Source organism: Ruditapes philippinarum, unplaced genomic scaffold (genome assembly GCF_026571515.1).
Source record: "Ruditapes philippinarum isolate M1 unplaced genomic scaffold, ASM2657151v2 ctg657_1_1_1_1, whole genome shotgun sequence".
In the NCBI taxonomy this organism is placed as follows: domain Eukaryota; kingdom Metazoa; phylum Mollusca; class Bivalvia; order Venerida; family Veneridae; genus Ruditapes; species Ruditapes philippinarum.
In genome coordinates this window covers 427,251-439,457 of record NW_026853644.1, presented here as the reverse complement: position 1 = coordinate 439,457, position 12,207 = coordinate 427,251, and the positions used below count along the sequence as shown (strand labels likewise).

General features: G+C 30.3%; 2 protein-coding genes across 4 annotated transcripts; both read right to left on the bottom strand.

Moving 5' to 3' along the window:
• Nucleotides 1–443: 443 nt before the first annotated feature.
• Nucleotides 444–3,899, bottom strand: LOC132737438 (uncharacterized). Of its 2 annotated transcripts, none has more exons than XM_060724728.1 (4): nucleotides 3,758–3,899; nucleotides 2,924–3,025; nucleotides 1,761–1,974; nucleotides 444–853 (listed from the first exon to the last, which is right to left on the bottom strand). In XM_060724728.1, the coding sequence occupies exons 2-4, from the start codon at nucleotides 2,976–2,978 to the stop codon at nucleotides 748–750; spliced, it is 375 nt and encodes a 124-aa protein (XP_060580711.1). In that variant the 5' UTR covers nucleotides 2,979–3,025; nucleotides 3,758–3,899; the 3' UTR covers nucleotides 444–747. The 2 variants fall into 2 exon arrangements, with proteins under 2 accessions (XP_060580711.1, XP_060580710.1); XM_060724727.1 differs by lacking the exon at nucleotides 3,758–3,899 and adding an exon at nucleotides 3,299–3,347.
• Nucleotides 3,900–4,501: 602 nt separating this feature from the next.
• On the bottom strand, nucleotides 4,502–8,025 carry LOC132737439 (uncharacterized). Of its 2 annotated transcripts, none has more exons than XM_060724729.1 (4): nucleotides 7,878–8,025; nucleotides 6,951–7,022; nucleotides 5,742–5,955; nucleotides 4,502–5,201 (listed from the first exon to the last, which is right to left on the bottom strand). In XM_060724729.1, the coding sequence occupies exons 2-4, from the start codon at nucleotides 7,015–7,017 to the stop codon at nucleotides 5,093–5,095; spliced, it is 390 nt and encodes a 129-aa protein (XP_060580712.1). In that variant the 5' UTR covers nucleotides 7,018–7,022; nucleotides 7,878–8,025; the 3' UTR covers nucleotides 4,502–5,092. The 2 variants fall into 2 exon arrangements, with proteins under 2 accessions (XP_060580712.1, XP_060580713.1); XM_060724730.1 differs by lacking the exon at nucleotides 7,878–8,025 and adding an exon at nucleotides 7,446–7,469.
• Between the last annotated feature and the right edge of the window lie 4,182 nt (nucleotides 8,026–12,207).

Genomic DNA, 12,207 nt, shown 5'->3' with positions numbered 1-12,207 from the left:
AATATGTCTTGTAAAGCATATGTCTATATTTGTAAGCTCTTGTAGCAATCTTGTTCAACAGACTTATATTATTTCAGTAAATTTTGTAAATAACGTCCGAATGGTCATTGTGTACAGTTTCATAAAAATCGGACAAGTAGTTGAGGAATAGATGTCGCTTATATGATTTTTCTACCTTGTTCAGCAGGACCGACCCGTTTGAGGACGTTTAATAGAGGACCGTCAAATGATAATTCTGTACAGTGTTATGTTATAATGACTATTTGCTAAACTGTTTAGTAGATATTGTGTAAGTAAATATGTTAACCACCAACGACGAACACATGGCGATGACAATAGCTCACCTTGATCACTTTGTGCTCTGTTGAGCTAGAAAGGCAGATAGTCTTTCTAAGGCAGGCGTGCATTAAAATATATAAAATAAGTGAAAATTGAAGATTAGATAAGTCCACCGATAATCGGAAAATGTGGATTTTCCCATTTAATCACGGGGTAAAAACAACATTTTACCGTTATAGCTTTACGGTTCTCTACTAAAAGATACCGTTCAATCAAGAGTTACGCTTTTTGGTGAAATAGTTACCATGTTTTGTTTGTTTGTTTGTATTTTGTTGTTTTTTACTCTGAAAATATTCATGTTTCCTTAATGGAAATTTGAATATACACAAGCACAGTTGAATTACTTTTTGTAACGAAATCAGCACCGCAAATTTCCAGAAGCTATGTACATAATGAAGACGGAATAAATCACCAACTCCGGAAAGATGTGCCGTGTGGTCCTGCGTGATACATGTATCCTCTCGGAGGACTTCCAATATCAATGTTGTAGACTGTGAATGAACCATCAGAAGAACTGAAAAATAAAACGTGTGTTGAAACATGTGTTCAAATAGTCATAATGTGCTATAATGTTAAAAACAGATCCAACTTTATATTTGCCCTTTTGTCTTCAAATTATAGAACACGTTAATAAAATAAAAAGGTCAACAGTCGCTAAACATGGCAAAATGCTCCTTGAATGCTACAATATATAGATATGAAAATAATATGCATATAAGTAGATATGAAAATAATGTGCATATACGCAATATCAGAAAATAGAGAAAATAAGAATCCCTAAAGAAAGCCCAACACGGCAAAATTGAAAATGTTGCAGGCTCGGTTTGATTGAGCCTGTTCATGGACGGTACTGTCAAGTGCAAACTACCGTCCACGCCCTCTAGCACCGGCTTAAGCAGAATTCAACATTTAACATGAATTGGTACAATTTTGAATTTTGAAACATCCGCAGATGTGTTCATATGGCGGTTATCATGGAACCTTCAATGTGACACGCAAGTGCCATTCCACGAAGAGCGGCATATGGTCCCCAAGTAAAAAAAATGCGTGTGCCCTAAACGAGAAAACAATGGGCGGAACTTGAGAAAATGGAATTTTGAAAGGGGATCAGAGGTTATGAAGCCTGCATATCACAGATTAGACGTCAAAAGACAAATTTAAAAAGCAGGCAAGTTGTAATTCCATATATTATATTTTTGTCTCATTTCTTGGAAAATTAATAAGTTACATTTTAGTTTTAACTGTGATTCAAAATATATTGCTATCGTTCTACTGTTTACATATCTTTTTTTTTAACAAATTTATAAATAAAAATAATTATTAATTCACCTCTGATTCAAAGATTCATTCAAATATATGCTTGAATTTGAAAGATTAGTAAAAATATATTATCGCGTTTAAAATGATTATTTTCTACACACTTGTATGCATATCCAAGTCCACCATTTGCCGTTATGAAAATTTTGCCACCGTTTCCGAACGTCACTCCTTCTTGTGCCCTTCTCATGTCGTCTGCAACTTTTGCCTCGCGCTCACGCGCCATTCTATTCCCCATTTCTTGTAATCTGATCGACATATTGTTTAAATTTGTCGTCAGCTGATTCATACCTCTGTAGAAACCTGGACCAAGCGGCCCTGTGTGTAAATAATTTCAAATACAAATGTATATTATTTCGTTTTGTGTAATCATATGTTAGGTAAAACTTTTATACATGAATGCAGCAATGATATCCCATATCCCATCATAACTTCTCGATAATGGTTTGCAATTATTCTTTTGACATTAAATCGGTATATGTACGTAATGACTTAAACCGCTATATGTCCTTGAAGGTCGATTGAAAACTGAATGTGTTGCAAACACCGTTTGTTTATCATTTGTCTTGTTTTACTTTTAAAAGGAGATTGGGCATCCTTGGCCGAGTCGTTACTTGCCAATCACTGCTGTGAGTTAGAATCCCGCCAGGAACGAGACTTTTTTCATGTAAGGAAGCTACTTAGCTATCCTCAACAGTATGGCGGTTCTGCTCAAGTGCCTGTTCGGCCTGAAAGCACGTAGGGGCACATGAGGACTTCCTTTACAAGAAAAAATGGAATGTCGCAATCTGACTTTTATAGTGCTGGTGCAACGTAAACTCTAGCAAAAAAAGTTAGAAGAGACTTCTCTTTTGTCAATTAAGTGACTTAAGAACATACTTTTTTCAAAATACGAAACGTACCAGTCAACCTATGGGAGTTTGTTTGTTCGAGTTCTTAAATATTCTAGCGTTGCAAAAATTGCATTGAGTAGCTTATTTATGACTTCGTTTTGTCAAGTCAATGCTTTATTGGATTTAACATTTATTATTTTTTATATAAATACAAAAATACATAGGCAGGTGAAAATCATGTTAATAGTTTATCCAAAAGAGAATGATATACAGTTTTTAATACAATTATCAATACTTTAATAAATAATGTTTCCAGAAATTGTGACTTTGTTTTGCAAAATATATATATTTATTTTTGTAAGGATTCTTTCGCCCCTTGAATTGAACAACAACTATTCTTAGATCTTTATAAAGTAAAATAAAAGAACACTTACATTGTCCATGACAACTTGTAAATAACATTACAATTAGTAAGACTGACTTAATCATCTTCACCGCGTGTTTGTTGTAATGGCGGAAATAAATAAACAACGTAGCTGAAATAAAGACATTATTTACGTGTTGTATAAATGGACAAATATTTCTAACATCAATAAGAGTCGCCCTCGGTGCAAAAGCAATAAATAAACAATGATAAAGATTATGATAATAATTATGAGTTTCAAGAGTTTCAATTTATTTGCAATCAACAGTACATTTGCCTTTTGTGATTTACAAACACACACACAAAAACTTTTGGCAAAGACTATTATACGCATAAGTAAAATAGACAAACAATGCAGTACAATAACATATGTTAATTTACAAACATTCTTTTCCTTCTTCAGTGCCTTCTAAAAACATCGATGGTTCTATTAAGGTGCCCGATCGTACCTAAAATATACACGAAGGGAACGTTGGGTCTTCCTCCACCGGTTAAGCAGAAAGTCTCGAAGTGACTTTTACAGTGTCGGTGTGACTTAAAATTGAAAATCATCATCATCATCATCATCATCATCATCATCAACAACAAAATCAATGTCCTCACTTTAATCATCATTAAACATGATTATTATCAGCAGTGTCACCGAATCCGATTTATAATTGTCATTATTACCACTTTCAGCACCATTACTATAACTTCCTTGAGCCCACCTGACTTATACCCCTTATAACAAGTATTTCATGGAAATGCTGCCTTTGCTCAATGAATTGATATATTGCGACAAAAGCAAAGATAATTATCAAATTTAAGAAAATAAAAGTAATCATGCTTACGAAATTCTTACCTTTAAGTTTTGTTCATCTACTCAAACTCCGCAGGTAAAATTTTAATATCTCGACAGCGTTTTGCGGTTTGTGTTGTAAACATTTTGACATCTTAAGGTGTGGGTTGTTTACATTCATGAACATTCGTTGTAGATTTAAAATAAGTGGATATGCATGTCAAATCGCACATGAAATGTTATTTATTCTATAATGCTTGTAAGAATATGACATAAGGGAGGACATTTATATAATTAACAATAGGCGTACAAAAATATATTTTCTTAAAAGTTATGACATGAATTTTTGTATTTTCTATAATAATCCATTTGCATTTCACTTGAAGTTGTTATTGAAAAAGTCGCCTACTTCTCAAAGTATTTGTTTCTGTCAAACCTGGTCATGTTCATCATGCTACCATCATACTATTGTATAAGCTCGTTAGAAGCTTACAATTCATATTTTGATGTTAGTCCTTGTTAAACAGTCGATTTAAAAGGACAAACGTATCTTTTACACTTCAACACAAGCAATTTCTCTTAAGTCAGTAGATACGTTTATTTTAGAAAAAAACCTTTTAACTATCTGTTGATGAACTACCTTAAAGAAAAACCTTTATTTATATTAGGATTTAATGACATTATTTACATGTTAGCATCCAATCATTGTGACAGTGTTATTTTTATTGTGTTATTACTTGTAACAACGAGGCAGGCACGTTATATATACACGTTGGAAATGTTTTACGACAAACAAAAACAAAGACATAATTTATTATTATTTATTATACAAACGTTCTTTTAATTAACAATGCAAACGCGTGATAACATTATTGCAAAATGTATAAACAACAACGTGAAAGGTGCACTGTAAGAAATCATCACAGATGAACAAAGAACAAAGGCTGTGTATCTCTATTGTTCTGTTTTATCTATGCAATGAAAACAAAACTATGAATTTATCAGTCTGATACAGCAAATACACCATACACGAGATTTACACACACGACATTTACAGTCAATGTTGATTAATTATTTAAGGTAAAAAAAAATGCAATTCAAAAAAACAAAACAAAAACCCACAATATATTGCAGAAATTGACTGTCAGTATACAGTAAATGATGAAGATTTTAGAATTATATGTAATCATATCAAAATACATTCCCCTGTTGTTTATAATGACAAATAAAAAGTCGAAGCAAATGTATTTTATACATTGACAAACATCTCACTACTATCCATAAACAAGTCAATATACGTATTTTTGATTAAGCGTAATGTTATCATAAATCACAACAATTACTGCCTAAAATAATTAATGTAATGTGATTCATACAATTATTATCCATTGTATTTATTCACCAGCTGTTGAAAGACGTTCCTCCTTGAGCATTGATATGATACATGTATCCACTAGGTGGACTTCCAGATTTTAAACTGTACATTGTGAAGGACCCATCTGTTGAGCTGTAAATGATTAATCATATAATTATACATATATATGTTTAAAATGCCTTTATTGGTTCGCCTTATTTGTGATCGTGCAACAGTGAAACCATTAAACCTAAAATTTCAGTAATATATCTGTATGTTTACATGGATGTCATTAAAAAAAAAACAATGTTCAAGGCTAGATTTTACGATCAAGATAAAGACTGATGTTCTCCTTCCAGATACACTCAAATAACCCTCCAATTAAAACACCGAGTTGCAAATGAAGAATGTGTATTATTTAGATACAACAATTCATCAAATAACAGTCACATGTGATAAAGCATGTAATAACTTGCGTGTTTGCGTGAAGTTGAAGACTCAATTTAAGACAAAGTTGAAAAACGCATTTAATATGATTATGAAAATGAATATGTATGTTGTAATAATCTGACCAAAAAGAACATTTTTAAACTTAAAAGCGGAAATCTCAAAACGAGGTTAGGGCTGTATTCGAATATGACTTTAATGGACAACAGAAAAAGCAGTACGTGTATAATTCAATTATATATTTACTTATAAGCGTATCCTAATCCACCGTCAGCTGTTATAAACACACTCCCTCCTGTCATAAAGGGGGCACCTTCCCATGACCGTAACATGTCAGCTTCAATACTTTGCTGTCGGTTCAAAGCCATCTGTTGACCTTGAATTTGTAGATTAGTTGCCATGGCATTCATGTTAGAGGCCATACGATTCATGCTGTTGAAAAACGAGGCTCCAAGTGGCCCTTTGTAAAGAGAGCATATAGTATAAGATATATTTTTATTACATAAACCGCGGTGCAAGAGTGTAATAAAGCCATTTAATAAAACGAATTACCTTGTAATAATATTTTAACGTACTCATTGCTAAATAGTTTAAAGCGCTAATTACGGGTATATCTATAGCGAGTAATAAAATGTTTTTTTACTGTTTACGTACATTCATATTATATAATAGAATATTTATTCGGGTAGATTCAACATAATTTATTAACTGTTGAATAAACAATATATGTCCCAGAGGCTGCATAATATGATCTTATTCAAAGTTCAATAAATTTAATATTAAACCTACACTCATTCATTATCCTCTATATAATACTCATTAACTTCAGGAATCTTTTAACAATTTTATATCTACACTGGTTGACAGGGGAGAACAAACTTTGATATGTTTTCTCCTTGAAGAAAAATAATATTTTCTCTTTTAGATATTACAGGTCAAGGGCTTACAGTAACACACATTATGGTACTTTCATGTTTAATATGAATTATTTAATTTTTAACTTTACAAAACGTACTTTTTATTTTCACGATATACTCCACATGATATAAACAAATTTAATGGTAATGTGTTATGCTTTTCTGATATGCTTTAACGGTTACAAAATTGATGTGAAAATTTATACTTAAAAGACTTTTAATTAAATATTACTAAAATCTGTAAAGGAGTGATATCTCGAAAACATTCTTTTTTATTCAAAACATATGTATGCTAAACAACTAATCAGAATTCAAAACATAATTCTAAAGCCATTAAAGTTGTGATGTATCTAAGCAATAAGCGATGAATACTTCACAAATCCTTTAGGCTACACTATTGTACTTTGAAGTTTTTACATTATATATTTACTAAACAAGTATAGAATAATGTTGACATTTTGTAAAGCAAGCCCATGTTATTATAGATGAATATTCTTTTGTTTTCTAGATCACGAAATGATTGAGTATACCAACATACATTGTCCATTACTCCTGGCGACGAAAACAACAACTAGTACAGTTAGACAACATAACTTCATCATCATTACACCTGTATATAAAAAATAAAAAACATGAACATTAAAGGCCCATTAAGCCTTAAAAATGCTATTATTTATATTTATTATCCTATTATGTACAATTTCCAAAAAGTCACTCAATTCCCATATGCATATACCTGAGAAGTCGTTTGCTTCTTTGCGTTTTGGCAATTAGTATAGTTATAGTGAGTGGTATTTTTGTATGGAAGTAAAATAAAATATTTTGTTTAAATTTTTATTCCATCATGAAAACCTAGTTTTATCTTCAGGTGATAAACATCTCACATGTTTTAAATCAATTATTACAACATTATTGAACACTTGTTTTCCTTTTCTAAAAAAAGAAAGATATTCATTTCTATTGCATCATGAATAAATTACTGTTTATGTTGAAAACAATTTAAGACTGTATCTATTTTAATAATTGTTGGTACCCGAGCATCAGTTGCTGATAATTTCAGTAGGTACAGATCCCAAGGCGCCCAGTAGTCCAAGTTATTTAGTATTCGGTTACATGTTAAGAGAACCCAAATATCAGAACGCCCAACTGATAATAAATAATTTCAGGTATATTTCAGATACCGGGATATAACTGACGGGTATCTTAAATCTGCTGTTATCTTCCTTCGTTTCCAACATACGTTAATTAATAAAGGTAAATACCACCACATATGTTTAAGACATGTTGTAAGGTACTTAATATGTATTTCTCCGGTCGTAAATTCACTGTTTTGAGACAACTTAGCATTTTCATTTAATAATTTAATTTAATAAAGATTACAGTGTAAGGTTTAAGAATAATGCTACAATAGAGCACGCTTTATTTAAAAAGTTTAAATAAAACTAAATAAAGTGAAAACACTTACCTTCAAATAATTAGTATGTTAATATCACAAAAACTGAAGATTTTATTACCACCTTAACTTGCACGTGGTTTCCTTATGAGTAATAAAACCGTACGTTATTGCCGTTAACGTTATTACTAATTAGTTGTTTACGATGTGTCATGAAAAAATGCATAGCATAAAAGTCATTACCGACTAACTAGTTTGTCAACATTACGAGAAGAAATGTCAAAATAACGATACTTCTCTTAACCTGTTTACAAATACTGTATATAAATGGTATGTATACTTTGAATGCTCAAATGGTAAAGATGTTCACGAAATTAATTAATTAATCAATAATAATAATAATAATAATAATAATAATAATAATAATAATAATAATAATAATAATAATGATAATAATAATGATAATAACTAAATAAATAAATAAATGAATGATAACCGATTGTTTCCTAACGTGATGACTTTTAGCCGAATATGTTTACAATGCTATAAATGTACAAAGATTCAAATTAATAAATTATTCTATGTAACTGCAAATTTATGTATACTTGGATGTCTATTTTAATGTGCCATTATCCAAATTCAATTCAATTCAGTATTTTATTTGGCATTAAACTGCATATAGCATATAGCCATTTTTACATAATATAGGTAAAGTGTGAGACATTTTTACAATAAATTGTTCATAATGCAGTACAAAATGTTTTCATAGAAGTTATTAACAAAAGATCTTCAAGTAGATTTAGCAATTAACGATAAGATTTTTTTTACAAATACGATCATACAAATTGTTTTCAGATATATTATTTACGGTATGTTATTTACGGTATGTCTTTCTAGTATGTAGATCTAACAATATACAAGTTAATCAGAGTAAAATATAAATATCTTGACCGATTATTAAGTTCTTTTTCATTTTTAGATGACATTAAAGTTTCATTTTCTAAAATGCAGGCCAACGGCAAAAATATGGCTTTAGAAACTTCTTAAGGTTATAATATTTGGGCAAACGAGTAAAAATGGAATTCATTTTCGATGACATAGAGGATATTTGTTTAGTTCAGTGTAAGATCGGAATATATTTCACCGAGTTAGCACCAAAAGGTATATTTCACGAGTGGCGCAGCCACGAGTGAAATATGAACTTTTGGTGTTCACAAGGTGAAATATATTTCGATCTTACACTAAACTAAACAAATTTTCTTTTTATTACATGCAAAGAAACGTTTTAAAAAGACATTAAGCCTAATACTGAATAAAAAGCGCGCCAAATAATAATACAACGTGACGTCATTTACGACGTCACGTCATTAAGTTGGTACGCTGGTATTTCACTGAAACAACGTAAGGGGCTTAAATTCAAAACAGTGAAATTATCAAAGTGGTAATTTCACTGTTTCAAACAGTGAAATTACCAGTTTTATATCACTGATATTTTTCTATAAACCACCGAAAAGCATGTAATAAATGCATTTAACATTGTTATTATAGTCTATTTTCTCTTGAAACTCCGTTGTGCCTACCAATTTCAACTTCTAGATTATGTGATGATAGTTGTACTCTATATTTATTTATATTTACACATTTTGAGTATTTTATTTTTCAAGTTCTACTTTAATTATTTATTTCCGAATACCAAGTGTGTTTGTAAATATCTAATATTCTATTTTCTATGATTAAGAAATATATATTATGTAGAGTAATACAGCCTAATATCCATGTCTAAAATAACAAATGTATTGCCCATGTATCAAATACTTAGTACATGTATAAAATACTGTATTGAGATCTTTACATGCTCTATGATATATATATATATAGCATATGGTCCTATTTCATGCGCATGGTTTGTTTTAGTTATTTATATGAACAGAGCATAAATATACGAAAAGTAATATGAGTGTTATCATTGAAGATCATACAAACAATGCTTTAAATGACTAAACTTTTTATTATTGAATACAATTGTAGATTAACACTGCACTGGTACTTTTGTGCAGTTACATTTTACTGTAACAAAATGTAAATAAATCATGTAAATTTTTAATCTTCTGAGAATCGTTGGATCATCATTTATGTTTGGACAGAAGTTATTTATCAAAAGATAACATTTACTTTGATTCGACATTAAACGAAAATGAAATATTTTAACCAAAAGCATTTAATCATATTTGCTAATGCGTTTAATTTTTCAAATTGCCGTTGGCAGACACGCGACATCTTTTTCTAAAACCTCAAAAGTGTGTGCATTGAAGCGCCCAATCTGCAATTATTTTTATATGAATTTTGTTTTTCTAGTTAAAACAGATTGCCATAGATCTATATCTGTCATTTCAATTTTTTACTTTTTAAGCATTTTCATCTTAAAGTATCATTATCAGTCACTTTACGATAAAAACTACTTGAAAAATTGTTATTTACAATGCATATTTGAATATGTACATTTAATTATAATATACATGAATGGGTTATGTAAGCTATCAAAACTATAATTACATCATCATCACCAATATGATTTGCATATAAAGAAAAATAGAAATAAACATGTTCACTGGTAAACAGAATAATATTTACAAATCGACAGTTTAAGTGAAAATATACTACATATATTTAGTTAAAGTATCTAAAATAGAAATGCTACTCTAAATGATTGTTTTTAGTGTTACTGGTCATATCGAGTAGAACACCTGTCATGATGAAGCCTAAAGTGTGTCAGTACAACATTTTATGAGTTAGTTAATTCTCCTGATAAAGTGTCATGGTTTTAGAAAAAAGTTAACCAAAGAACTTTTTCTCGATACAATCTGCCTTGGACCTGAGCAAGATCATATAAAAATGTTTGAAAGTCAAATACTCGTTGTAAGCTATGCAAAATGAAGCATCACCTGGAAAAAGGTGAATGTATGTAACTTCAGTGTGTCCAGTTCTGCACCTAAGAGGAATTTCTTAATAATCACTGTATAGATGGGACAGAGGTAACAAATAAACAAGACAGGGGCTGGTACATGTATCAAGAAGTTTATCAATTGCGACTTTGTCCCAATTTGATTGACATCACAATAATAGAACATGGAATGTACTTCTATTTTACATGCTCTTACGAAGTGCATTTCTGTGGCAATTATATAAACACGAATAACAATACTGACTTTTGACATCACATTACCCAAGTTCTTAAAGAGTTTATTTACCATAAACGTACAATATGTTCATTGCTACACATATGGTATAATGTACATGTAATATGACAACAAAACAAACAAACATACAATAAAGTGAAATACTTTGGGAACCATGAGAATAACCGAAGCAAAAACACAAAAACAGGATATTATTATTGAGAAAAGTGAATAAGAGAAAAGAAATAGCAATATGTATTTAAACAGTTAGATTAATTGATTACTAGTATACGTATATGGTTTACATGTAGTTAGGTATAGATACTCATTTTCAACTACATACATTTTCAATGTTAACAAATTCGTTCAGATCTTGGAATATTCCTGTGTCTACCTTCCTCTATAAGTAATTTGTGAGCAGGACATCTAAATCGACATAAAGTAGTACGATGATTTAAATTACTAACACAGAACAAATATTTTTCCGCACATGTTCATTTTTAAATATACAATATGTTTCTAATCTAGGTAAATTGTTAATTTCAATTTGCCATTGTGTAAGTATTGATGTTTTATTCGTGCTATTAAAATATGTAGTTGATCATTTGTAACACTTTGATTATTCCATAAGAACGAATACTTAACTGGAAAGCAGTTTTTAAGATTTGTATTTTATTTGATTACGCCTGGACTAATAACTTTTGTACATTTGTTCACTCCGTTTTTCTGTTGCCCATTTTAACATTCAAATTTGAGGCTTTTGGATGTCAGTAGCGTGCCTTTAATATTAATATAGCAATCGTTTATTTCTTTTTTTATATTTCATTTAAAAAAAGTTTTTGTAAATAATTTGCAGTTTTATAAATTCGTTGAAATATATGCCTTCAGAGATTGATCTAGTTGTCCCTCAACTAGCTCCTTTACATAAGCTATCGCCGTTTATATCTGTTTCAGCAAGGTATATAGCTAAACGTATGGACATATCTAACAAATAAAATACTTCAAATACACTTTAAGAAAATCATGTGCTTATACCATTAGAAGTCATATATGCAGTGTATCAATTCATTTTATATTAAATGGCTTAGTTGACATTTTGTCTACATTCCAGTATAGAACCTATTGTAACCTTAATCATCAAAGCTGATGAATAGTCTAAATAACACCATAAATTCGTAAATATATATCACAGGGTGCAGCCTGATTGGATTTGAACCCGGAACATT

What these genes read in the sequence shown, in the direction of transcription:
- LOC132737438 (XM_060724727.1), bottom strand. Translation starts at nt 3,332, where the DNA reads ATGTTTTTAGAAGGCACTGAAGAAGGAAAAGAAT. An exon ending in CACTGAAGAAGGAAAAGAAT is followed by an intron (nt 3,026 to 3,298) that starts GTTTGTAAATTA and finishes TCTTTATTTCAG; the next exon opens with CTACGTTGTTTATTTATTTC. An exon ending in GGACTTGGATATGCATACAA is followed by an intron (nt 854 to 1,760) that starts GTGTGTAGAAAA and finishes TTTATTTTTCAG; the next exon opens with TTCTTCTGATGGTTCATTCA.
- LOC132737439 (XM_060724729.1), bottom strand. Translation starts at nt 7,017, where the DNA reads ATGATGATGAAGTTATGTTGTCTAACTGTACTAGTTGTTGTTTTCGTC. An exon ending in CGCCAGGAGTAATGGACAAT is followed by an intron (nt 5,956 to 6,950) that starts GTATGTTGGTAT and finishes CTCTTTACAAAG; the next exon opens with GGCCACTTGGAGCCTCGTTT. An exon ending in GGATTAGGATACGCTTATAA is followed by an intron (nt 5,202 to 5,741) that starts GTAAATATATAA and finishes AATCATTTACAG; the next exon opens with CTCAACAGATGGGTCCTTCA.